The sequence below is a fragment of the Myxocyprinus asiaticus genome, chromosome 2 (genome assembly GCF_019703515.2).
Source record: "Myxocyprinus asiaticus isolate MX2 ecotype Aquarium Trade chromosome 2, UBuf_Myxa_2, whole genome shotgun sequence".
Lineage (NCBI taxonomy): Eukaryota > Metazoa > Chordata > Actinopteri > Cypriniformes > Catostomidae > Myxocyprinus > Myxocyprinus asiaticus.
In genome coordinates, this window is record NC_059345.1 from 47,420,927 (window position 1) to 47,448,462 (window position 27,536).

The 27,536-nt window shown below is 36.6% G+C and overlaps 1 protein-coding gene across 1 annotated transcript in view; it reads right to left on the minus strand.

Annotated features, from left to right (window-relative positions):
- Positions 1-5,076: 5,076 nt before the first annotated feature.
- Positions 5,077-27,536, minus strand: part of shcbp1 (SHC SH2-domain binding protein 1) — a 32,876-nt gene continuing 10,416 nt past the window's right edge. The window contains exons 9-13 of the mRNA XM_051644843.1: positions 19,798-19,929; positions 19,240-19,358; positions 16,374-16,460; positions 12,467-12,608; positions 5,077-6,024 (exon numbers count right to left, since the gene is read on the minus strand). Coding sequence (XP_051500803.1) covers positions 5,678-6,024; positions 12,467-12,608; positions 16,374-16,460; positions 19,240-19,358; positions 19,798-19,929 — 827 coding nt within the window. The 3' untranslated portion in view covers positions 5,077-5,677. The remainder of the gene's footprint in view (positions 6,025-12,466; positions 12,609-16,373; positions 16,461-19,239; positions 19,359-19,797; positions 19,930-27,536) is intronic.

Genomic DNA, 27,536 nt, shown 5'->3' on the forward strand with positions numbered 1-27,536 from the left:
TAGAGTATAGTAGGTATACAGAACCTCAATTTTGATTTTAAACATGAAGATCAGGCTTGTTTTTCCCACTAGACACAAGCTTTTTAAAATAGTATTTTATTTGGAAAGAGCGCCACCTATATATCAATGGTGGTACTATTCTTTTAAAGTACACCCTAAAAAAGTGTAATAATTAGAATATTTACTATTTGTATTTGTTTGAATCAAATACAGAATCCTGCATTTTATTAAAAAAAAATTTTTTTTCATAATGTTAACATCCTGCCTGGCAGATGAAAAATGATCGAAAACTCACAGACTTCCATTGAGAAGGTCCCTACACATATCTAGGGATCAGGAAGCCCTTTCCCACCAACAGTCTAAGGTACTTTTACCTTAGTAACTTTCTAGATGAGAACTCATACAAGGAACGGAACACCCAAGGAGATTTTTCCACTTTTGCTTTCGCATTCACAAAAGTAACCCCTGTAGTGAAGTCATCTAGTATCAACCATTTTTTTCTTCTGATGTTATTGGCACAAGCGATTCAAAAGTAACAGCAACAATGACTAAATCAGTTTAAAAAGTACCTTATTTCATCCTACCTCATTATACAGCCTCCGAAGGCAGCATTTTCCCATTTTCGGATGCAGCCTGTGTTTTTTCTTTTTTTTCAATTTGGAATGCCCAATTCCCAATGTGCTCTAAGTCCTCATGGTGGCATAGTGGCTCACCTCAATCCGGGTGGTGGAGGACAAATCTCAGTTGCCACTGCGTCTGAGACCATCAATCCGCGCATCTTATCACGTGGCTTGTTGAATACCGCCGAGTCCTAGCGCATGTGAAGGCTTCATGCTATTCTCCGTGGCCTCCATGCACAACTCACCACGTGCCCCACCGAGAGTGAGAACCACATTATAGCACCCACGAGGAGGTTAACCCAACGTGACTCTACCCACTTTAGCAACTGGGCCAATTGGTTGCTTAGGAAGCCTGACTGGATTCAAATTTGCAACTCCAGGTGTGGTAGTCAGCATCTTGCAGCCTGTGTTTTAAGGTGAAGGTTTTAGACTGGGTGCATGAGCTCAGTGATGCTGCGTCCCGAAGCCGCAGTGACAGTAGAGGGAAGGCGGTCAGACTTCCACACTGCACATGCTGAACTCAGTGGACAACATGTTGAAATTGCATTATAAACCTGTTTATCAACAAAATCTTCTACAATAAAGACTTTTATTACTTAAAAAAAAAGATACAAGTTATTGATGCAAGTTAACCACACAGTAACAGGCATGTAATACTTCCCTCATGTAAATTACATTTCATGATAGTTTAGTTTATAAAAGAAAACAATTACCCACTCTCGATAGACATTTTATTTATATCTGTCATCCCAGGAAATATGTGACATAGTTATCCAGAAATCATTTTACTTTCTGTATAGTCACACAGTACAAACAGTATAGATGCGATGAAAACTCAAGAGCGCATGGTTATGTGTAATGAAGTCACACACTCACACACATACACGTGAAATGGGTGATCCTCTTTGGATACTTTGTTGGTTGTGTTATTTCTGTTAAAGGAATTGTAAAATTGGTGCAATCCTCTGAGTAGTAGGCTAGCAGCTAAAAGTTTGTTTAAAAATGGCGGATGCCGACTCCTTGCACTTTTCAAAGCTATTTGTGCGTCATTGTTTTTGACCAATCAGAGGCTGCAGCACCTACCACAGTACCTCTACACCGCAAAAATACCTACCCCAGTGTAGGAGCTAAAAATTCCCCTTTTATAAAATTAATATGTAGGAACAATTTATATTTGTCTACAAAACTACTTTCTCACATTTAAACATATGCTTTTATGCCAAAATGTTTTTAAGATAATGAGACATTAAACATTTGACTGGTAGTATACAGTATGTATTCATTGTTATTGACCACAAATTGTCAAGCAAGGATACAAAAGGTAAAAAACCATGACATCTGACAAAACCGGACATTTTTCATCTCGTATCTGACTTTACCAGTGCTGTTATTCTTTTATCCACCTCTTCTTAGATTGCTTTCAGCTGTTCAATACATTTGCCCAGTCTCGGAGTTCAGGACAGTCAACTAGTCAGAATAGGTCCAACAGACCTAATATAACTTTATATTAGACATATTATATTATACGTTATTTATTTATACTTTCCTAAGAAAGACCAGTTAGATAACTGTGCATCCCAGTTACAGCAAAACACACAGCAAAGAACCAACCTCAAAAGAAGGACGATGCTCCCTGACATTTAATTAACAGACAACATCTACAAGACCTGATTCAATGCTATCTCGTATTTAAAGACTATGCAAGCAGCTTATACTACTCGAGCATATAGTATGCAGCATAAATAACTTTGGAAGGTGAAACAGTCATGGTCATAAATTAATGAGGAAATGGTAGACATTGTAGGTCACCTTCGTATTGAGGCAGGAGACAAGGGAAGAAAAAAAAAAATGTTTACACTTGTGAGGGACACACAACTATACCAGGGGAACAACAGTGGCTTTGACAGTCACCCTTTCCCAAAACAATGGATGCTGCCATTGTTCCGCGGACTGCTTGCTGGTCTGAAGGACACAGCTTCAAAATGGGACACTTTCTAAACTCCTCCATGGCCACAAGCTCTTGCTTTGGTTTATCCAGACTCTGACACGTCCTTTGGAGACTAAACAATCGCCACAACAGAAGCCTGTCACATTCTTTCTCCTCTATTGAAGTTGCATCTAAAATATGCCAGTGAAGAATAAGTGGAGTTGGGAAAGAAAGAAAATCAATATACCCCAGGTTCTTTTTTTCTCCTCAAAAAGCAAAGTGTATATATTTTTTTTTTATCATCGATTCCCCTCAAAGACTTTGACCTAAACAACAAACACAGACATCTTGTGAAATGGAGAAAAAATGGAAAATATAAACAGGAAAATTATTCTTTCACCTGTCTATCTTGTGAAAAGATGTACATATATTTCTACACTCTGTATTGATAAGGGGCTTTCCCTGCTTGAGGTTAGTGTGTGTTGGACAGCAATTTAAGGATACAGCTGTAGATATGTAAGTACCAAGTCGGAAATTAATTAAATGACTTAAAATTCAGAAATAAATTAGGTGTAATGCTAAAATTGACATCTTGCTAGAGAAGAGTGTGGATGGATAATTTAGAACAGACCAACCATTAACATTGTTTTCATTTTCTCCATTTCATTGCCTTCACTGAATTTGTGTTGTTATTTTCCACATTAATATACTTCAACAATCTCATACTGCTTTTTGGAGTTACTTTGTCCTCTTCCAAAATTAATAAGCTTCATAGTGTTTTTTTTAGTTTTGGAGAATAACTTTGGCTAATGCAGGTCAAACTGCAACTCATTTGTCACATCACATTTTTGAAGATCCAAAACGTACATATATACATCATAAAAGTAATCCATACGACTCCAGTGGATTAATTAATGTCTTGTGTAGTGAAATGCTAGATGTAAGAAAAAGATCAATATTTTAAAAGGGTTTTTTTTCAAAACAATTGTTCGCTTCCAGCCAGCTCGTTGACGAGGGTGGAGTTCAAACTGCCTCTCATGTGATGTAAGAGTTAAAGCCTCCTCTGCATAGAAATTAATTTGTAGATACCCTATTAGTAGCTGTTCCTATGAACCACAATACTGTTTCCACACAAAAGCAGTTTATGCTTTAATGAATTAATTAATTGGAGTCTTATGGATTACTTTTATGATGGCTATATGTGCTTTTTGGAGCTTCAAAAATTTGTCACCCATTCACTTGCATTTTATGGACCTACAGAGCTGAAATATTCTTCCAAAAATCTTCATTTATGTTCTGCTGAAGAAAGTAAGTCATGCACATCTGGGATGGCATGCCAGTTTCACAGTAGATAAGTTTCCATCCAAGTTGCAAATGTAATTCATGAGACAAACCATATATGCGAATAAAGCAGTGTTAAAAAAACAAAACAAAAATCGCACTTCCAGAGAAATTGTAGCCACTGTGACTCTTTTATTAATAAAATACTCTCGGTTTAGGCACACAGACAAAACCATCTAGAAGAACTTTGTCTCATGTCTGGGAGCGACACGTCGCACAATTCTGGGAGCACTATGTTTGTGCATTCCTCCTATGTCTTCGCCGTGTGGATCTATTATATATTTATCAAAAGTGTCAATAAACCTGCTCTCAGCACAGTTCAAGTTTGCATTTTTGCTCTGCAAACTCTTTGCAGGCTTTGTATTTTTAGGTTACCGTTATTTCAGGATGACCAGAGCAACATTTCAGATGCAATGAATGTTACACTGGTTTGTTCAGTTATGAATTATTCAGTCACATGACTTTTTTTTTTATGCAAATCTTGTATTCCTAATAAATTCAATAGTTTATTTGATAAATGCGTTTCCATCACTGAATAAAAAAAAAATCAAGCGAGCTTATACATTGTTTATTGCATTTTGGAGATTTTATTCGCATCTTGGTGTTTCCATCCAGCAGCTTCTATGCGATATCCCAAAATGTGCATAAAAATACATGGATGGAAATACTTGTTTTATTGTCCCTGCAAAGTGTTAAAGCACCCAAGTATGCATACTTGGTCGTGATTGGTTAATGTCGTAAATACTAAATCCCTACATATACCTAAAAAGAGCAAAAGTCACGCAGTTTATTTACTATTTCCTTTTAGTTATTTTGTGTTTGTTTGTATGCAGACCTATAAATTGTAGTGTATTGTAGGTTTGGTTTAAATATTTTTTTTTATTTACTTCTGTGTCTTTTCTATAATCTCCTGATTATTTACACCCAGAGCTGCTGAGTTCAGCGTGAGCAGTGCGGCAAAAATAGGCTCAACGCCGAAACTCTGCTCACTGCCATGTCTGGGACGCTACACCTCGCGGCTCCCACTGGCAATGTGATGGCTGTAATCTGTTAATATGGCCGCCGAAACGAAAACGCACTGCTCACATCACATTCACTATTTGTGAATCCGGACTTACTCTTTTCCCAAATTCATTTTTTTTTTTTTTTTTTAAGTAACCAAATATATATATATATATATATATATATATATATATATATATATATATATATATATAAAAAGTTAGGGATGATTTTTGCCAATTGGGCTGATATACTACTTTATTTCTTCATGATAATATGAGACAATTAAGACAAAACACTGCATTTGCTTTTAAACAAGTGAACATTAAACTATAGTGTAATGTGACTACCAAGTAAGGACTAGTTAACATGAACTCTGAGAACTCCAAAAAAAAAAAAAGACATTATTCTGTATAATCTTTGAATATGACTCCCAGTAATCACCGCGTCATATTTCCAAAAACATGTGATACTATAAACAAATGAATAAAAAAAAAAAAAAAAAAAAAAAAACACATTTGTGTAAATATGTACAAGTACTTGTGTTAAAAATAATAATAAAAAATAAAAAAATAAAAAATCACAAAAATGCCACTTTGGTTAAAAAGGTAACAAAGTTCAAAAATCTATACATTTTTAGCATGCTTTTAATTCATAGCGCATTTCACTCACAAACTGTATTTAATAGAAAGCTCACAAAGTAAACTTGGAGCAAAATTGAAGAAATAAAAAATAAATAGATTTGAACAGTTAAGTGTGTCCGTGCATGCTTGCCATAGAGAATGCTTTAATACAGGAAGGTACCAAAGCTGCCCTTGCCGTTGTGCTTGAATTGATTTCCATGAATGGAAATGAACATTTCCTGTGAGAGTAGATTCTCATCAGCCTGCATGGCACCTAGTGCCTTCACCCGGCTCTTCTGAAGTCTATGTTTCTTGGCCGATGTGGCAACCAACTCTTGCTTGATGGCATCATTACCTTCAGTGAAGTCTAGAGTGTCAGAGTGGCTATGTCTGATAGCTGGGCACTCTTCCTCCACCACAATGATTGGTACATCATCATCATCCATATTTGACTCTGTTTTTTCCCCTGTGTCTTCAGACTCCTCATCTTTTTCCTCCCTCTCTGGGTCATCTGACAAAACAGATTAGACACAAAAGGCTTGAGAAAATATTTGTAAGCAGCATTTTTATTTTTTATCTAAAACCTAAAAAGGAATTATTTTCCCAAAAGTGAAATTCGGTCATCATTAACTTACATTCAGGTTGTTCTTTTCATGTGACTTTCTTATCTTCCGTGGAACAAAAAAGGTGATATTCTTGGGACTGTTCAGGTTACTTTTTTCCATGCAATTACTATGAATGAGAACTGAAGCTTTTAAATTTCAAAAGGTTTCAAAAGAAAAATTGTAATTAAATTATATTAAAAGGTGGTTTATATGACTCGTGATATAGTCCAAGGTTTCTGAAGCCATACGATAGCGTTGTGTGAGAAACAGACCAAAATTTAAGTTGTTATTAACTCTCTTTACCTCCAGCGAGCTGACGACCACTGCGATCAGATTTGATGAGATGAATTCAAGAACTGAATCGGTCTGATTCATCAATGAATCATTCAGAGAGGTTTTCTAACTGGATTTCTGATGAATTGAGATTTGACTCACAAGAATGATTCGGACATCTCTACTCCTCTTATGAATGCAACAAACGGATGTCAAGCAGTTAATGTTTACACAGTTTTTTGTTTTAGTCACAGTCTGTCTTTCATGAAAATGTCTTTTAAAATAAGTCAATATTTCATGTCATATTAATTTGTCAGTTTTTCAGACAAAAATGGCATAGAATTTTAGCGAACTAAATAATATCTTTTAGTTGATGATAATGTGCAAAATGACAAAAACTTGTCAAACTGTAACAGAACACATTTTAAATCAAATATTCAAAATAAATGTATAAACATTTTCTTAATTTAAATATGTAGCCTATCAAACATGTAACAGATAGGCTACATACAAAATACTCAACTGTCCTCATTGTTAAAACCTAAGATCAGAAAATAATAGCATATAATGAATAATGAAGAATTAGATACTCTTTAGAAGTTGTTCTACTTTATTCCAAATTCTTCATGCTATGTTATTAATTTTCCATGTTTAGTCAGTTTAGGATATTGCATTGCGTTTAGCGTGTTTTTTTACGGAAACGTTACAGCATATTCAGAACACGTTACGTAAAATTAGGCATTTTATGAATAGCGCTTAACTTAGTTCAAGTACACCTCTTCATTAGCTTCACCATTTGTGCAGATGTAAGTTGTAATATTACATATATGTTGTGGATACAGTGATTAAGCTCATGTATGAATAGGATGTGTTTGAGTGAGGTAATTAACCTGTTTTAAAGTGGTTCTTTTTGCTGGTGTTGTGAAATCCTCAGCATACTGGATTATTGGTTTAGATTAATCTATATTTAATATCATCTTCTATCCACCTTTTTCACAGGCAGCGAAATTGCCTATTATGCTTAGCGCGTTCTTCCAATGCGGATGCTACAGGCTTCCGCTTCGCAACTTATTCCCATTACCAAGCACTATAATATCACTAACAACAGTCAAAAACAGCAGAAAAGTCTGTGTTTACTTAACGTAAATCACTTTCTCACTAAATGTTTGACGGAAATCCCAAATAGATGAGAACACAATCACACACACACATTTACATGGTAAAGTTACTGTACTCTAGCACTCTCTGCACGTGCCCTGTATGTGTGTGTGTGAGAGAGACAGACATATAGCACACACAGAGAGAGAGAGAGAGAGAATCCACGAATATGACGCGCTAGATTTCATTGCGTGTCTTGTTGAGCAGTTCAATATGAAAACAGCCAAATCCGGGACACTTAGGGAATCTAGAAATACAACCGGATGTTTTATTAAGGTTCGAAAGAGGACATGTCTGTGAAAAGAGGGTGTATGGTCATAATAGGTTCCATTTAAAAATCGTAAGATTTATGGCATTATTTCTGCATTAACAAGTGCCGCCTTCTCACGCACTCTGCCAACAACAACTCTCAACCTCATTCACATACAGTCACAGCGTGACATGAGATATGAGCCTCGTAAAGATGATTAATAAAACAAACAAGGAGCTTGGTTTCAATGTTTTTCATCTTTGTTATCTTCAAAAATGATGGACATAATTTGGAATTATCTGTCAATGTTTGTTTTTTTTAATGCAAGTGACAGAGAATTAGTTTAATGCAATCTCTGCTTATTGCATCTGGTTTGACTCTAAATGTTTCAGCATTGGCAGCTTTTGTGGGGGCTTATTGTTGTGACATTCATTTTACAGTTTTTAAGCCACCTATAGTTGTTATAACACCCTTTAACAGCGCATAATTACCCAGACCCATAGCTGCTCGCCATCACCAGGAACGTTAGTCTAGCTGATAACAACAACTAAGCGGAAGTGTGGAGCATCCGAGAGGTAGTCTCTCGCCGCAATGGTGCCACCCATGGAGAAGTCAGGAAAAAGGTGGATAAACAGATGTTTCTTCTGTGTATATCTTGCAGTACTATTTTTTTCTAGTCATATTTTCATCAACAGTATGCTTTAATAAAATAGCTTAATTATCATCATGATGTGTCTTTTTTGTCTCGTATTCGTTATCGTTGACTAAATCTAAAACACTTCCAAAACGAATGTTTTCTTCAGTGATTTCGATGACGAGATTAGCACTGAAGTCAAGACTTTCACACAAAGCATATGGCTTTAGAACATTTGGAATATAGCGCACAAGCAGTATGGAACACTTTTGATACTTGAATGGCCCTTTGCATCCTTTTTTGATCTCAAAAGCTTCAGTCCCCATCCATTGCAATTGCATGGAACGTTTGCATTCCACAAGAAATAAAGTCATATGGGATTTGGAACAACAGGAGGGTGAGTAAACAATGACAGAATTTTCATTTTTGGGTGAACTATTTAATTATAAATCATAAATAGAGCAAGACAAATTGGAACAACATTAACACTGAATAGCAATCAACCCCAGTTGTGGATCGCTTTATTTCTTTTTGGTGAGCAGACAAATGCAGACCGATGCCTCGACACAACACAGTCTCATTCAACCCTCCAGTGGTGAGAAATCTGAATGGATATTGTCAGCCTGCAAATGACAGGGTACAATAAAGGATGGTGTCTGAAACACATCTACAGTTCATCCCTAAATTGAAGGCTTCTGCACTTGGCAAACAAAGACATTAATGACACAAAGAACAACTTCACTGTAATTCTAGACTAAAAGACTTGAGTTAATTCCTACACTGCATGAGAAAGAGGAAACTGTCAGCTGTTATACTGCGAGTGTATCGTATAAAAGGTATTTTTATTCACTTACTGCTAGGGCTGGGCAATATTGGTTCAAAAATTATATCGTGATAATTATGTTTTTGTTCTGAAATGGCTCTTTTTTTTTTTTTGTTTTTTTAATCAGAAGAACCGTCATTTCATCCAAACAGCCATTGTAGCCAAGTATATTAAAGATTTCAAATAAATAAAACTATCAAAGGCATGTTTCCCCACAATTTTTCACTAAATGAACAAGGGAGAACAAGATCTTATCATTTTCATTGATATGCACTTAGTTACATTTACATTTACTAATTTGTCAAGCATTTTTATCCAAAGCGACTTACAAATGAGGAACATAAGCAATCTGTCAGAAAAAGTCAACACGTAAGTGCAGCATTGCACTGTCACTGCACTGCACGTTATAAACACAGCAGCTTAATAAAAAGCATTATTTACCTTCATATATTCATATAAAAGTAACATTTCTGTCCTATTTACCTCACCTTGGGCTTATATTTTGACACTGTAAACTGGCAAATACACTGCACTTTCAATGTTATGCATCTGTTAAAATGCTGTAATCTCCTTTTCTGTTTTATTGTGCTGCCTTTGTAGATTTTGGTAAATCTACATTGTATAAATGTATGCGGTTACTAATGTTTGAATTGTGCGAATGCTTGAACATGCAATTCTTTTCTTTCACAATGCATGTGGATTGCTCTAAAAGCACTAAAAACACGAGCCATGCACAGAAGTGTGTGTCCCATGTTTATTCTAAAGTGTACACAGACCATGTTTATCAGTCTTTAAATCGCAGCTATTTGCAGTTTAATAGTCATATATTACCATATCGCCATTTTGATGTTATTTTGATTAATTGTGCAGCCCTGAAGGATCGTGAGATTAGTCTACTGATGCAGTCTTTATAAAACTTAATGGCCAAATAAAAAGCACATCAAAATAATTGCAATATTCACGATATTGCTTTATATCATCAGCAAAATTAATCGCAATTATATTGTGAATATTCAATATATCGCCCAGCCCTACTCACTACTGAGACAACTGCAGTTTTGATAGACACAAGAAAAATACCACACCCTGCATTTTCTGGGGGGTGGTGAACTACCACTTCAGAAATCAAATCAACAGGCCAAATAAAAAGAAACAGGCCAGCAATAAGAGCAAGCACATATAATCAAGCAACTGTTCCGAGCATCTGTTATCGGAACCCATCTCACCTGCATAATAATAAATGCATTACTTCATTATATTTTTAAACCTCAGAGGAAAACTGGCTCTACCTGTTCCTTACAAACTCTGAAAGAAAAACACAAACCTATGTTGATTAAAACCATAAAAATTTCACTCCTCAACACTTTTTTCATGTAAAAAGGTGGGAGTTCAATCCAGCAGAGAGAAGGACTACATAAATGCGTTCATTAGACAAAAGCAGGCGGTGAGAGGTGGGAACATAAAGGAAGCAGTGGGAGAAATGGAGTGTAATTTTATTTAAAGCCAAGATGCCTTCTGCGGAGTATAATTCAGAAATTAAGCACCATCCCTTCACAGCCGCCCTTCATTGAATGTCAAGCACATTTCCATTCTTTCCTCTTCACCAAGATGAAACTGGCTGGTAGAGAAAAAAAAAAAAAAAAAAAAAAAAAAAAAAGAAAAAAAGCACCATTCCTGTTGAAGAGAGGTAGCGTAGGGATGGCAGTCATTACGGACAGGTCTTCCAACACCCCCAGGGGGGCATTTTTAACCCAAAATGTATGCAGGCGAACATATTTTCACACATATTACCGCTGGAGAAAGTAGAGCATTCTCGCATAGGCAGACCGAGTGCTGCAGACTCCTTTATCAGTTATATAGGCGTGTAGTGTATGCAGGCATGCATGTAACCATTTACAGCAATGGGGAGTGCAGTTGTGGCCCATTTAATTTTTTGCAAAGATGATGTGTAAAAGGAAAGAACAGCAAGGTTACAGGATTCCTCACACAATAAAAATAAAGCAGACAATAAACATATTCAGAACTCTAACACGGTGGACCATGATGCCAGTATGAACAGCAAAACGGTTGAGGACAAAATAGTGTGTTTTCTAAGAAATTACAAGAATTACTGGATTTCAAAACATAAGAATTAAAAGGAAATGTTCACTAAAAAAAAAAATTGTCATTACTTACACTCATGTCACCCCAAACCTGTATGCTGTTATTTTTTTGTGTGACCAAAATCTAAATTGCTATTCGCTAATAATCTTGCCCTTCCATGAGCTGTTAACTTGATAACTTCATTTGTAATTTGTTTTGGGCAAAGGTGTCTGCCAAATTAATAAATGTAAATGTAGAACCACTGAGACCAGAACATCAAGTCAGTGACTGGAGAACCGGATCAGTCTGATTTAAGAACCAGATCACACAAAGCTATCATATGGCTTCAGAAGACTTGGAATTTTACACACAAGTCATATGAACTATTTTTATTGTGCATGTTTTTTTGTGTGTTTTTTTTAAGCATGACAGATGTGGATACTGTCAACTGTTGTGTATAAAAAGTAAAATTCCCCTTTAGTATTCCATGGGGGAAAAAGCAGCATACTAATTTGTAATGACATGGGTACGAGTAAATAATAGTAGAATTTTCATTTTTGGGTAAAAGAAAATATCCACCAGATCAGAAAATGTGAAAAAGCAGATGCATAAGCACGAGAACTTTACGCATCTTCTTCAGTGTGTCTGATATCAACATGCAGTGACACAGATGCGAAGCACACACACATCTCAAGAGAAGCCCAACTAACAACGCTACTTCACTAAAACAATGGACTCAACTGCATCTGGAAGAAACAGCATTCCGGTTTTGTTCATGCTCTTCTTGTCTTTTCTGACTTTAACATGCAGTAACGCACTGACATTGTGATTGATATTTGTCATCACAAAATCAGAGACCCTCCCCTCGAAATCCAAACACAAGTGGTCAAAAGAGATGCATTTAAGCGACAAGGTGTAAACAGTGGTGTGTCTTGTCTGACCACATGTGATTGGATCACCCGAGACACATCTTAATACCAAGTGTAAACATACAAGTACAGGTCCTCCATGGACAGGTACTTCCAAACAACTGCCCTTAATTAAATGGTTAATGTTGTTAATTTGAGCATATGCACTTCTGCTGTGTGAACTGAGGTGACATGAGCAGACAGAAGAAGAGATGGGCACCTGCAGCATTGGGCTCTGCAGGCAGATCCTCCACAGTAGTGTCACCTGGCTTGACCAAGATAACGCCGTAGCACTGATTGTTGTGGATCACATTATTCACCATGGTGATTTTAGGCATGACGTCCAGCTCGTCTGCAAAATCCTGCCAAAGGGGAAGCAGGGGAAGGTAAACACGCAGCAAGCCTACACAATAAATATGTACACACAAACACCCACATCACTTTTTGGCTTTTGCAACATCATGAAAAATAAAAGACTGAGGCTGGGGAGGCTAGCCACATGAACACAAACAAGCAAAGCTTTGGGAAGGTAGATAAAATCCAATTATTTCACTAGAGGTTATTAGGAAAAAATCCTTTTGGGATGCCTCTACCTGTGTGTGTATTTGAGTGTGTGTTTGCAGCACTTAAAATCTAATTTAGTTTGAGGGGAGATAATAACCCAGTATTCAAGTATAATCCAATTCAATAAAAAGACCAAGAACGAGTGTGTGAGCACACTGGCCTCAGAACACCGATTTGAGAAGCATCCCATAATACATTGAATCTCAACTGGTGAGTTGCAACACAAAAATGGGCCACAGGTTTGTTCTGACAGCGGGTAAATTACAATGTTAAATGCAAATAATAAAGTAAGTGAAATAAGTAAAGTAAGTAAAGTAACTAAGCAACTAAACAACAGTGAACTTGTTTACATTCAGCTGATCTGTTCGCTGATTAAGTTAGTTAGAAGTGGATACTGTTTAATACAGATATAAATAACTCGCTCAGGCTTTCAAGAAACAGGAAAAATTCCGGTTTTTAAATAAATTACATGTGGAGGACGTTTGCATTGTAGGGATGTACATGCAGATTTCAGATATAAAATCAGTGATTGAATGGCTAATGTTTACTCGCTGACATAAGATGATTTCCTATTAAGTCAATAGGGACATTGGAATGTTTGGGCATAGCAATATGGCAGCGCAGTGGCTTCACTGATATGACGTCATGAGCAATCCAGTTATATACAGTATACATATATATCAGTGGGGTCAACTTGATTGCATCACTGTTCTGCAAGCGTTGTGTGTAGTTCAAAATGGTAAGTGGAGAAAACAAGCCGCTAATAGAGAAGCCCCCTGCATTTTCCAGGTTTTCCGTCTCGAAACATTTTAGTTTTGCTGTCAGTTACAACAGCGATGGTGAAAAAACATTTACAAAACAGGCATTGTTTGCAGACGTCGCTCGACACGAGTGCTGTATACTGGTAATACATCATCATATGATCATTAACAATGAAATCATCAGGGAAAGATGAGCCAAAACTGGCAAGCACTCAGTGCTGATTCGGACAGGCATAAAACACTTACTAAAGCGATTGGGGTGTTCAGTGTCAGCAATGTGTTTCCCTACTCTACTGAAGATGTGTGATTTCCACGTATGATTAAAACACTCGAGCCGCGTCACAACATCCCTCGTATCCATTTGAATAACAAAGTTCCTTCTATAGTGATGTACAGCTTCCGAATATTTAGTATATGTACAGTAGTTTGAAATGCATTTTATGTCGATGCATGTATAGCATAATAATGCAGGTATTAAGCTAAAATGTTGATTTATTAATTAGAGAAAAGGATTTTAAGTTAAAGACCCTAACGAAAATTAACCATGGTTTTACTATAGTAATACTGTAGTAACCATGACTGCTGTCAACATTGCTTTCTTTGCAGAAATCATGGTTTTACAACAGTAATCATGTAGTTCCCATTTAGTAACCATGATTATACTATATATTGTAAACATGACAGTAACCATGATTTTGTGGTTACTATGTTTTTACTTCAAATACCACAGTTAAACTATGGTTACTGTAAAACAATGTTTTTTATTAAAGGGCAAACCTGCTGAAGTGTTTGTTACCAAATAGAGTATTCTTACTTTGGATTCTTTTTTAATTTGGATTCTTTTTCAGAACATGACAAATAACGAACCGTACCAAAATCGTGACCCTAAAACTGTGATATAAACCGAACCGTGAGAAATTTGAACTGTTACACCCCTACTAACTAACCATATATTCTTGGTAAAGGCAAGCCAAATAAGACAGAACATGGACTGGTTGTGTCTCATGCCCTCCTCCTCAAATGCCATGAACAAAACAACACAAGGTAAAAGAACATACAACACAGACTACATCATAACTAAGAGAATGTTCACCCAAAAATTAAAATTTGGACATCATTAACTCACCCTCACGTTGTTCCAAACCGTATGACTTTCTTTTTTTCCATGGAACACAAAAGAGGATATTAGACAGTATGTTAGTCTCAGTTACCTTTCACTTTTATTGCATCTTTTTTCCATGTAATGAAAAAGGAATGGTGAAAGGCGGTCATTCTGCTTAACATCTCCTTTTGTGTTCCACAAAAGAAAGTCATACAAGTTTGGAACAACGTAAAAGCACGTTTCATTTTTGGGTGAACAATAGCTTTAAAAGTTAAATTAAATGGAGCATAAAAAAAATAAAATAAAAAAAATGTTTTGCCTACCACAGTGTGAGAATTATTGACTGAATGAAACCATCGATTCGGTTTTGTGAAATAAACAATTTTGGTACTGTATTGGGTCACCACTTGGGATATGCCCAAGTAATCGACTAATCGAGTACTCGTTCTGCACCAGCTAGTTGACTATTAAACACACTACTGGAATATCGCAAATTGATTTTTCTTTGCACATTTGCCTATCATGAACAGCGCTGAATACTGTACTTTCCCTATGAATCTCTCACCAAATCTTGCAGTTACAATCGAGTCCACTGGGGGTGCTGTGGATGTGTCGTAATCGAGGTGTTGGATGAGAGAAGATAATATGATGGTGTCTGTGCTTTTGAAAGCAAAGCCTAGAGTATCACTAGCAATACTTGTAATATTTTGATTCTTATTGAATTTGACTCTGATATGCGGTTACTGTCATGCAAACCAAAGAACGAGGATCTGCTTTTATGGTGGAAAGAAACTGCGAAGCGGTACGAGAAGTGTCTGTATATGTGTGTTAGCTAAATCTCTGAACAAGGGCAGAGTGAATTTGATAAAATGCCAAATTTCACCACTTGTTTTTCTGATTAAGAACATGTGAAATAATAATGGACTTTGTGTACACTAAGTTTATATATGTGCATTAACCTAATATGTCAGCATTGATTTATATGTTTCCAAGTTCTGAGTGAGTGCAAATGTTTTACTTTATTAATTTTAATTTTTCATTTTTATTAAATGCATAATGTTCAATGCATTTTTTTCCCAAAAAGAAAAGCATAGTTTGTTGAAGTTACATTATTTTAAAACCGTTCTTGATAACATTTGTGAATAAACATGAAAGACGTGTCATACTTGTTATTTTTAACTTGCATTTTAATTTGAGTAATCGATTACTTTTTTTAAAATGCCCATCCCGTCAGGACCCAATTTTTGGCAAAACCAGCTGAGAACCACTGCCATAATGCTTCTACCCAAGAAACATTTTCTCAAGTGAAGCTAATGGCCCAGATTTAAAACAGAGCTTTCAAAAAGATTTGTGTCTACAACTGCAGAGTTCATTGGCTTTTCTATGATTTCTTCTGAGCTACGTGGGTGTACTGACCTCTGGTGACAAGGCTTAGAGTTATAAACGTCAAAGATGCCCCATGGTTGCCAGTGAAGTCCCATTCCACTAACAAACTAAAGAGGAAAATTTCCCTGGAGGTCTTTTAAAACCCTGCATTAATCCACCAAATAAATTATAGGATAGTCAAGCAGCTCTACAGTGTGGCCGTGTTGGGTCTGGTAAAATACTTGCTGTTGCCTGGGCAACATTAGCAGTAACCGGAGCAAGGCAGGCTAATCTATGAGCATTTAGAAAAGCCGAAGCTCATCCATCTTCCTCACCTTAATCAGGATCCCATCCTTGCAGTGATGGATGCCGTTGCCCACCAGACTGCATACACTACCGGGGTAGATCTCCACACCAGCCCCCTGAAGAAAGCACACAGTGACCATCAAAACGATAATGACATTGGTCAATGAAGAAGTGGCTCTTTAGTGAATGGCTGGCGGTAATTCAATCAAAAGAACGCTGCTGGCTAGAACTTCTGCTGAGACACACAGTTAAGACATTTCACATCTGTATCACATTCTGCACATACTAGAATCACTACTGTAAAGGCTAGCAATAAATGAGCAAGCAATGAATTAAACTGATAATGTTTTTTTTTTTTTTTTTTTTTTTTTTATGAATTCTTCAGGAATAAATTAAAGGGATATTTCACCCAAAAATGAAAAATTGTCATCATTTACTTACCCACCTGTCATTCCACACAGTTATGATTTCCCTTCTGTTTACAACAAAATGTGATGTTAGTCAAGATGTTTAGTGCTCTTTTGCATTCAATGAAAGTAAATAGTGACCAGAGGCTGTCATGTTAATGGCAAACAGCACCATAAAAAGTACCAAAACAATAGTCTATACGAATTGCGTGCTATATTCCCAGTTTTCTGAAGCTTTCACATCTAAACGTTATGATTTGAATACAAGAAAGTACCATTTCAAATTTGTTGCATTGCAACCATTTACAAGATACGAGAACCAATGACGTTTTGCATCATTGATGACAAACCTTTTTGATGAGTCATATTTCAATATTTCACCAATGTGAATGAGATTTACAGTAGCGGCACTGCTCGCCGTCTCCGGAGGCTGCTCAAAATTCTGCAGTGCCATGGAATTCAACTTGCATAGTTTTCAATTCAATCCAAATCATCAAAGCATAAAGTTTATTTTGCTCTAGCCATCACTGGATGATATATCTTTAATATAGCCTACACTATGCATTTTGAGTTACAAATATGTCTTTTTGTGGTTTGACAGTTGAATGAAACATATTCAAAGCTACACTGGCAGCCAAAAGTTTGGAATAATGTACAGATTTAGCTGTTTCAGAAAGAAATGTGTACTTTAATTCACCAAAGTGTCATTCAACTGATCACAAATTATAGTCAGGACATTACTGATGTTAAAAAACAGCACCATCACTATTTGAAAAAGTCATTTTTGATCAAATCTAGACAGGCCCCATTTCCAGCAGTCATCACTCCAACACCTTATCCTTGAGTAATCATGCTAAATTGCTAATTTGGTACTAGATAATCACTTGCCATTGTATCAAACACAGCTGAAAGCTATTTGGTTTGTTAAATGAAGCTTAACATTGTCTTTGTGTTTGTTTTTGAGTTGCCACAGTATGCAATAGACTGGCATGTCTTAAGGTCAATATTAGGTCAAAAATGGCAAAAAAAAACAGCTTTCTCTGGAAACTCAATCAATCATTGTTTTGAGGAATGAAGGCTATACAATGCTTGAAATTGCCAAAAAACTGAAGATTTCATACAAAGGTGTACACTACAGTCTTCAAAGACAAAGGACAACTGGCTCTAACAAGGACAGAAAGAGATGTGGAAGGCCAGATGTACAACTAAACAAGAGGATAAGTACATCAGAATCTCTAGTTTGAGAAATAGACGCCTCACATGTCCTCAGCGAACAGCTTCATTGAATTCTCCCGCTCAACACCAGTTTCATGTACAACAGTAAAGAGAGACTAAGGGGTGCAGGCCTTATGGGAAGAATTGCAAAGAAAAAGACACTTTTGAAACAGACAAACAAACAAGAGTGGGCAAAGAAACAGACATTGGACAACAGATATTTGGAAAAGTGTTATGGATCTTAATCCCATTGAGCTTTTGTGGGATCAGCTAGACTGTAAGGTGCGTGAGAAATGCCCGACAAGACAGCCACATCTATGGAAAGTACTACAGGAAGCGTGGGGTGAAATGTCTCCTGAGTATCTGGACAAACTGACAGCTAGAATGCCAAGGATCTGCAAAGCTGTCATTGCTGCACTGGAGGATTTTTGGATGAGAACTCTTTGAAGAAGTTTAAGATGTTCTGAAAATTTGTTTAAAATTGTAATAGTAATTTTTCACGTTGTTAATATCCTGACTATACATTGTGATCAGTTGTATGCCACTTTGGTGAATAAAAGTACCAATTTCTGTCCATAAGAGCAAAATCTGTACATTATTCCAAACTTTTGGCTGCCAGTGTACAGAGAGAAATTGCATAATAATTTCAAATCGTTTAGATTACGCAGTTACACCAGTTTCATACACTAACCTGCAAACTCATAAACATCACTTTGTTCATTTTTTAAATTCAAAAACCTTTGTAACTTCTGTGTGTATGGTAACTACTTCCACAACTGTCACCTGCTCTGCATCAATGCGTCCTGTGTTGTGACACCTGTGCCAAGTTCGTTTCTCAGTAAATGTTATATCACCCTCTTGTGGTCTCCCAACGCTATTACGCCAGACTACATGAAACAAAGCCAACTGAGTGAGTTGGAAAGCACGCAAATTACGCTTCTTATTTAAATATCAGCTAATGTTAATATATCAATGACTCAAAAATATATAGATAAAATAAAGTGCAGATCAATAATTTATATATCGATATTTTAAGACATGCCTAATATGGACTACTTTTTTGATGCTTTTATTGTCCTTTTGTGAACTGCACATTCATTGCATGGAAAAGAGCAGCTACAACATTCTGCTAAACTTCTGCTTTTGTATTCCACATAAGAAAGAAAATCAAATATGTTTGGGTGAGTTAATGATGACAGAGTTATTATTTTTGAGTGAACTAATCCTTTAATAAAAGGTTGAGAGGCAGGAACCACATGCTAGTGCAGCTTGCCTTTGAGCCATACAGGTCACACATGTTCATGGTAAGCTGGGCCGCCGATCTCACAATCACTCCTATGGTCTCGCACTGCATCACACAATTTTCCATTTCCAGCTTCCCCTGGCAAACACCTGACGACAGACAAAAAGTGAAGAATAGAAAGACATGGCAGAATGGTGACAGGAAATGCACGGGACAAAGAAGAAAGAAAGGCTTTCAGTTATATATAAAGACACACCAGGAAACGTGTTGTGTTGGAAGCAAGCAGGGAATAATAAACAAGGCCATTACTCTGACCAGCTCAGAAAATCTCATAGGAATCAAACCTTTAGCATAATTGCAAACAGGAATATGGAGTTACATCTCTCAAGGCTAGACATGCTTGAATGAATCAGCAACAGAATGAAAAGGACAACATCAGATGACTATTTTGATACTGTGTTGCTCTGGAGATTACATGAATGTTTAAGCATTCAAGAGTGGCAATCCCTCAAGATTTACTAACTGAAGACTAGAGGACAAACTGCTGGTGAAGAGGGAAAGGGACAGGGTGATTCTTTTGAAGCTCACATAAGATGCCTTCAATGGCGTCGCGCTGGATGAATTTCAGATTTGAGAGTTTGACGTTTGCTCCCGTCGACTCCACAAAGGCGTCACCCTTGTTACGCTTCTCGATCACCACCTCATCTGGCAGACCATATCCTGAGTGGAGACAAAGAGAGAGATGCTTTGAGAAAGTGGTTTTGTTGACCAACAACTTGCATCACTGACACTCATGCTGTTTTGCTTGACGAAGACCTGACGGTTTAAAACACTACAGCTTGATTTCAACTAGATTTGCATTTCCTGAAGGAAATACCAGTGCTTGCAAGGCAGCAAAGGAATGGTGTTATAGGTTCGGGAAAGCTTCGGTTTTATGCTTTGGTTCTGCTTAAATGTAAAAATGAATCAGAGCTGCGTTTGCATTGACAAATGCCCATCATTTTAACACCACACAACACTGTCTTTGCAGTGTAAATGTGGCTATATGTAGTAGATGCTGACCAATATATCTGATATACTGACACAGATAGTTGCTTTTTGGAATCGGTTATTGGCAAAAAAAAAAATTTTAAATCAAAGCTGATATTTGCAGATATTTTATTATTATTGTTATTCCTTCATTTCCAGTGCTGGAGGGTTCTACAGTTAGAACTCCTTGGTTCCACAGTATAAAAGCGACCTCTAGGTGAAATAAAAACAATCAACTCCGCATCAGAATCAGAATGAGCTTTATTGCCAAGTATGCTTACACATACAAGGAACATGGAGTTAGTTTTGCAAGTGACCTCACTATGCACAGAGCTGGACATTTAAGATGCTTTTTTAAAACATAGACTAAGAGAAGCCAAGGTATGTGTACAGTACACGTTAATATTACATTTAGTCATGATACAATAAATCAATCATTTTAGACAATGAAAATGTAAAAAGTAGGTGGTTTTATCAATTAACTTGTTTAACCAATTCCTGCATTAAACAGATGCCACAGATTAGCTGTTCAAATGGTTAGAACAATATTACAAAGTCAAGAGCTGTGTCCGAAATTTCTTACTTGTTAACTCGTTCACTATTTCCTACATAGTGGAAGTCTGTGAGTGCATTATATATCAGCAAGGAGGGAACAAAATGAGTGAGTGAATTCGGACAATGACGTATACACAGTGTCGGAGAGAGCGCTGGAGAGGACAACTAGCATGACATATGTACTTTTATCTTACATGTAGGATAATAATTATCATAACAACAACAACATTAATAATACTTATATACAATTTTATAAGAATAATATACACACACAATGAATCTTCATTCTGTTTGTCATGTTTATAATGATTAAAATTATAATAATACTGTTAAAAACATTTAAACAAGCATACATTATTGTATTTATTTATTATTTTTTAGCATCTAGACCAGGGTTGTCAAACTCAGTTCCTGGAGGGCCACAGCCCTGCAGGGTTTAGTTCAAGCCCTGCTCCAAAATGCCTCCTTGTAATCTTCAAGCACTCCTGAAGACCTTGTTGAGCTGCTTCACGTGTGTTTAATTAGGGTTGGAGCTAAACTCTACTGGACTGTGGCCCTCCAGGAACTGAGTTTGACACCCCTGATCTAGACACTCTCCCATCCAAACTGGGCAGCATTCTGAGCGCCGAGACGAGATAACATGTGCGCATAGCGCCCTCACATGACTGGAACACAATACTGAAGTCATTAATAACAACATTTATTCGTCTAATAATTAGTTACCTATATGTGATAACTGTGTGCAGTCTTCTGAGTTATCAACAATATCACCTCAGTGAATTAGTGAAAAAAAAATAACCATCTCAAATTTCACCTGTATAAATAAATCATTAATTTTCCAATTTATCTGTATGATTTTGGATCATTATATTTTATTATGTAATTTTTAAATCATGTATTGCTATGTCAAACACTACAGCCAGCGTGAAAGGCACACCTAAATCCCGTTCAAACTGTCAGCGATTTTGTCGCTGCAAGCGCCAGGAGACCATTCATTTTCAGTGAGATCTGGCGACTTCCGGCGACACGAGTGACAGCAACCTTTGGCGACAGGATGTGGGCGTGTCAAGCGATGAGATAAGTTGAAAAAAGTTAAACTTGATGAAAATACAGAGCGATATCATGCAGCAGCAGCCAAGGAGAAAAGACAGTGAAACTCACATCATCTGTGAGATAATCGAGACGAATGCAGGAAAGACAGGAGTTGTTGTTGTCATCGATTTCACTGTTCTATATCATGTTTCTGTAACAACTTACACGGATATAATAAAACAGTGATGCGTGGAAAACCGTGTCAAAAAATGTCAGCATTCTGAGTGATCTTTGTGTTGATATAATGCATTGAGTATTGATGCAGTTTATAACACTTTCCCGTCCAGAATGCTAATTTTTAGTAGCAAGCAAACTGATTTCTTATCAAACTGGATAATGTACCAGAAATTGTCGACATTGTTAGTAGTGCCCGACCGATATATTAGTCGGCCGATATTAGCCTTTCATCGTGTATATATATCTCATATCGGCGTAAATTTTACCGATATGCGCCGATATTAAAACTTTTTTTTTCAGAACATAATGCAGAAAACAATGCTTTAGAATTTGTGTCATAGCATAGTTTGTCCAGCAGAGCGCGCTCTGTCTCCATTGTTTACAGAGCTGACGGTGGCTCTGCATATGGCGAAGTTAAACGGTGCGGATTTGAGGAGATCTCTTCTCGTTAAATTGCTAACTAGTTTGTGAAATACATACTGGAAAGTTAATAAAAAAAAATTTACCCATCATTTTATAACTAATTTAATGTCCCTGACAACAATGTCACTCATGTCTGTTTGCTGTTAGCCAGCTATAGTTTGTCAGTGCAGTCAGTAATGTAGCAGATTGAAAGGTAAACATCAGAGCATCTTTTTGCAGCTCAGCAGACAACGGTGCGGTGGTGGATTGTGTCTGTTGAGTGTTATTTCACGCGTCGCTGTTGCCTAGTTGGTGAGACACAATGCAGAAAAGTAAATAAAGTCCATCTTTTACTCTCCCTGGCAATGAGCTAACAGTTAACTAGCTAACCACGTAGCTACTTTCATTGCTTGTCAGCATGTAAACATGTATTTCACCAAACTGTTTCGTTCAGGATTCACAGTTTGGTACCCCCTTCAATGGAACAATTCCAGTCGTTGCATTTACAAAATGTAATATTTAAAAGTCTGGTTTTCCAGACATTAAAATAGGATACGTAATAAAAGTAGATTTAATAAATAGTATAATTGCCCTGTGTAAATAATAATATATAGGAACTGTATCTAAAATAAATGAGGGGTGATAAATACTAATACAACAGGCTGGAAGAATAGACATTTATTCATTTTAATATCCTAATATATATATATATATTGAATGTGTTGAAACTTGACACCGGGCGACCCACCCTAAAAACAGCACCGTTAGATCGGTTTCATACTGAAGAGCCACTTAAGTTTTTTTTTTCCTCTCTCGTAAATGTAAATGAGTGTAAATGCCAACATCATCATATATGTTGAAATGATTGATGTTTGTCATGCAAAACATGAGCTCATTGATGTCATTAAAGGAGTCTGCTTTTTTTATTCCATCAGTTACTCCTGGTCGGAGGCTTCCGTAAATATTTAGTTTATACGTAGGGTTATGTCCTACATAAATGTGAAGGTGCAATGCTCAAATATTTAATAGAGTGTAAATTGTGACTTAGTGCCCATTTACGCCACAACTAGGCTAAGTTGTAACGTACGTATAGCTGGTGCAACCAGCCCCTGATGTTTATTTAGCTATTTATTCTTTATTTAAATGGTCAGCATTTGACTGATACTAAACAGTACTGATGTTTACTTAGCTATTTATTGTATTTTTATTTATTCTTTATTTTCTCTGTTCATTTCTAGAATTTGTTGACAATGTATAATAATAATGTCAAATGTTCTTTGATAAAAATTATTTGTTTAAGAAAGCAGCCTTCCGAGTACTTTTGCATAGTCATGTCGGTGCAAAATTGGTGCACAATCCACATAGAAAAGGTCTGTTTTCATTCCAGCTCAAATTAACTATATCGGCCACCATATCGGTAATCAGTGAATTTTCCCTCTCTAAAATCGGTATCGGTCAGGCTCTAATTGTTAGTGAGTTTAATGCATACATTAAGAGATTATGCGTCTTGTTCATGATAGGATGCATTGAGCACAGCTGTAGTTTATATTATAGCACTCTCCCCTGCAGAATGTTCATTATTAGAGGCAAAACAAATGATTCCTTGTCAAATAAGAATGATATACTGTATTTGTTTTACTGGCAATCTAGCTCATCTGTGATTAGATTTTCTGAAGCTATGGCCAGTTGTGCAGCCAACCAATAACATAAGAGCAACAGCAGTAGGAACGCCACTAGCGACAAGAAATAAAGAGACTAGCGATTTTCAAATTTCCTTTGTTATAAACCATAGTTTTGCCAATAAAAGAAACCATTAAAATTGCACTCTGCAAAATTCTGTACTTGAATAAATAAAAAACTGAAGGTAAATTGACAGGCCCTTAACCCTGATGAATCACGGTCATTTACCACTAATAGGCTTAACATTCAGCAAAGAGCATCTCATTATAGCAAAACCTCTCCATAAAGGGCCTTATTCTCTATGGAAATTAAAAAGTCTCTCAATCTATACATATGGTTTCTAAGTAACAATGTGACTAAATGACCATCAGCAAGCATGTTGAATCTATAGCAGGCAGCAGACTGATGAGTGAAAGGTCAGTTTCAGATCTCAGTTTCGGATAGTGGTGGCACATCAACAAGAGCCGCAGAGTTTGACAGCCCAGATTCATTACACACTGCTCTTTGACAGATGGTCCTGAAGCAGGTTTTTTTTCCCCCAGAGACTTCTAACAATGCCAAGATGAACTTGAGCACCCTGATCAGCTCTCAAATACTCCTTTCAAATACCAAGGGCTGAATATAGACCAATAAGGTTACACCGCTATTCCCACTTCTACACCTGCAGGTAACAGCTGTGGAGTCGCTCGAAGATCTCATCGTAATTGACAGCAGAGGGACGCTTTCAATGGGGAAAAATGCAGAGAATCACAGACAAGCTTCGTCCTCTACAAAACACATTCTTGAATGTCTCAATGACTCACTTTACTAAGAAAAATTGAACTGTTTACAGCTCCTTCAAATAATCTTTATGATAAAGTTGTAGCCTGCGAAAGAGGCATGCGCAATGCTAAATATCAAAGACCTTTAGTAGGGGAAGAGGGGTTCATTTATGGTAATCTGGCAGTGGTCTAATTGAGTTGCTCTTCTCTTGTAGTCAAGCCAGCAGCCGTTTGTGTCGTTATCTCCAGTTTCAGGGCTTCCTTGACATGGCAGGAGGGACTGCAAAGCACACAAAAACCTCCATATTTTAAGTGTCCTCCAGGCCTCCTTCCTTTTCTTCATTTGACTTCATCACTATCTAACTTTGCAGGTCGTCCATTTGCATACAGAGACACGACCCTGACCCTGCGCTCTGTCTGCTTGCCTGCCTGCACATTCCTCATGCATTAATTTCCGTCCCCCATCACTGGAAGGTGGTTATTGCACCATCGAGCTCAATTACCTCAGCAGGCTTCCTATCTCACGCACTGGTTGCGGCGTTCGTTTTAAACACGCTCAGGGAGCCATTCTGACAAACAAGGCCCAGTGCCAGACAACTGACTTTCTGTTATGAAGAATACATCACAATTCTCTATTAAAGGAAAAAGAATAGGACTTTAAAGATGACTTCCTCTGAATTTTAGATAAGAGGATGAAAGTTACAAAGTATCATTTTCCAGTCAGTCAGATAACAAAGGTCAATGCCTCTACACCACTCTAGCTAAAATTGGCTAAACAGCAGCACAAAGTAAATGTAGACATTACTAGCATCACTAAACAGTATTTAAAGAATAGTTCACCCAAAAAGTAAAAATCTGTCATATTTTACTCTAATGTCGCTCTAAATCCATATGATTTGCTTTTTCTGTGTGGAACACAAATGCGACCACGTGACATTATGGTCACAACTTCAGTTTAGAGACATGATGAGAACCAATTTGGTCTGATGTTATCGACATAGCCTCAAATTTGATTTCAGCGCTATATTAATGATTCGATTTGAGAGCGAATAAGGACTTAAATTTCATTCTGTTCACTGCAAGAAGTGATTGTATCATTTCAGAAGCCTCAGAATATAGTGCAGGAGTTGTATCGATTATTTTGGGGGGGGGGTCCTTTTTCGAGCTTGAAAGACAGAATTTCATTTTGGCAAATAAACCCTGAGAAGAGTTTTTAAAAATTCACCTTTTGTATTCTACATAGGCCTGTCGTGATTATTAAATAATGGTCTGATCACTGTTATTTGAGATAACCGCTATGTGCACTTTCAATTCTAATCACATCTTAATGCCCAAAATAAAGGAACTAAGAGAATATATAAATGCCATGAATACCATGTCATTTGTGTGTCATTCAGTTGAACTCAGAGCATCACTGAGCCGCACTGCCTACGTCAACAAGATCTGCTCCTGTCCGGAAAAGCGTGTGAAATGCTTCTCAAACGCTCTGATGCGGGCGCCAAGCAGAGGCTCACACCAAACTCCCGTTAAAGATATAAACAAATATAAACTTTGATAGTGAACGAAAAAGTGATCCGGCTTCACTTTAAACGATCGTGTAATGGCAATTATTCCTGGTCATAGCGGGTTCATACACACAGAGGAGACACACGCTTCTATTTCTGTGCAGTGAAACGAAATCTCAAAGGTTTTGCTTCATGAGAAATAAGGGCTCATGGGTTTAATCAAAGAGCATGTGACAGTGAAGAAATAAAGACAGAAATTTTACCACTGCATAATAAAATATGGTATAAACTAATATTATATAAATACAAATATAATAAAACTATACATTTAATAAATGTATACATCACTTTTAGGAGATTTCAAAAACAACCTAAATGTAAAATTGACCCAAACTAAAGATGACCAAAAAGAGACATGTTTTAAGTATTTAGAAATATTTTGATATTGAAAACATTATTTTTCATGTTATTCATAAGATTTTAAAGAAATCATATATTCCCATTTTATTATTCAATTTATATAATGTAAAATATGAAATGTGTAAAAATGACTTTTTACAGTGTATGAAGCACACATGCACCTTAAGAAATGACAGTTAATTGTGAAAGCCCTAAGAGAGATAAGTAATTGTCATAGCACTAAAACAGACAATTAAACGTCATAATTGCAATTATTTGTTTGACAATTAATTGTCAGCCAAATTTCATAATCGTGACAGCCCTAATTCTACAAAAGAAAATGAGGTTTGAGATAAATTAGCATGAATAATTAATGACAGTATTTTCATTTTTGGGGAACTATTCATTTAAAATAGCAAATAAATCGGAGCTAGTGATTGCTCCAAATACATTGAGCCTTAGTGCTCATGTGGGTGTCCCAGGTTCAAATTCATCCTGCATTGTGCCTCAATCCCACTCCCTCACCAATGCTTTCCATCTCTAATGACTTTTTTTTTTTTTTTTTTAAAGAAACAAAAAGGAAAATACAATTTTGCTGATCAACTGAAACTCATTCTGCATGCCAAAGAGAAAAATTGTTCACATGAATTATCAGAAAAAAATAAATATATATAAAAAAATAAATTATATATATATAAATAATAAACCTGTTTAATCTGTGTAAATC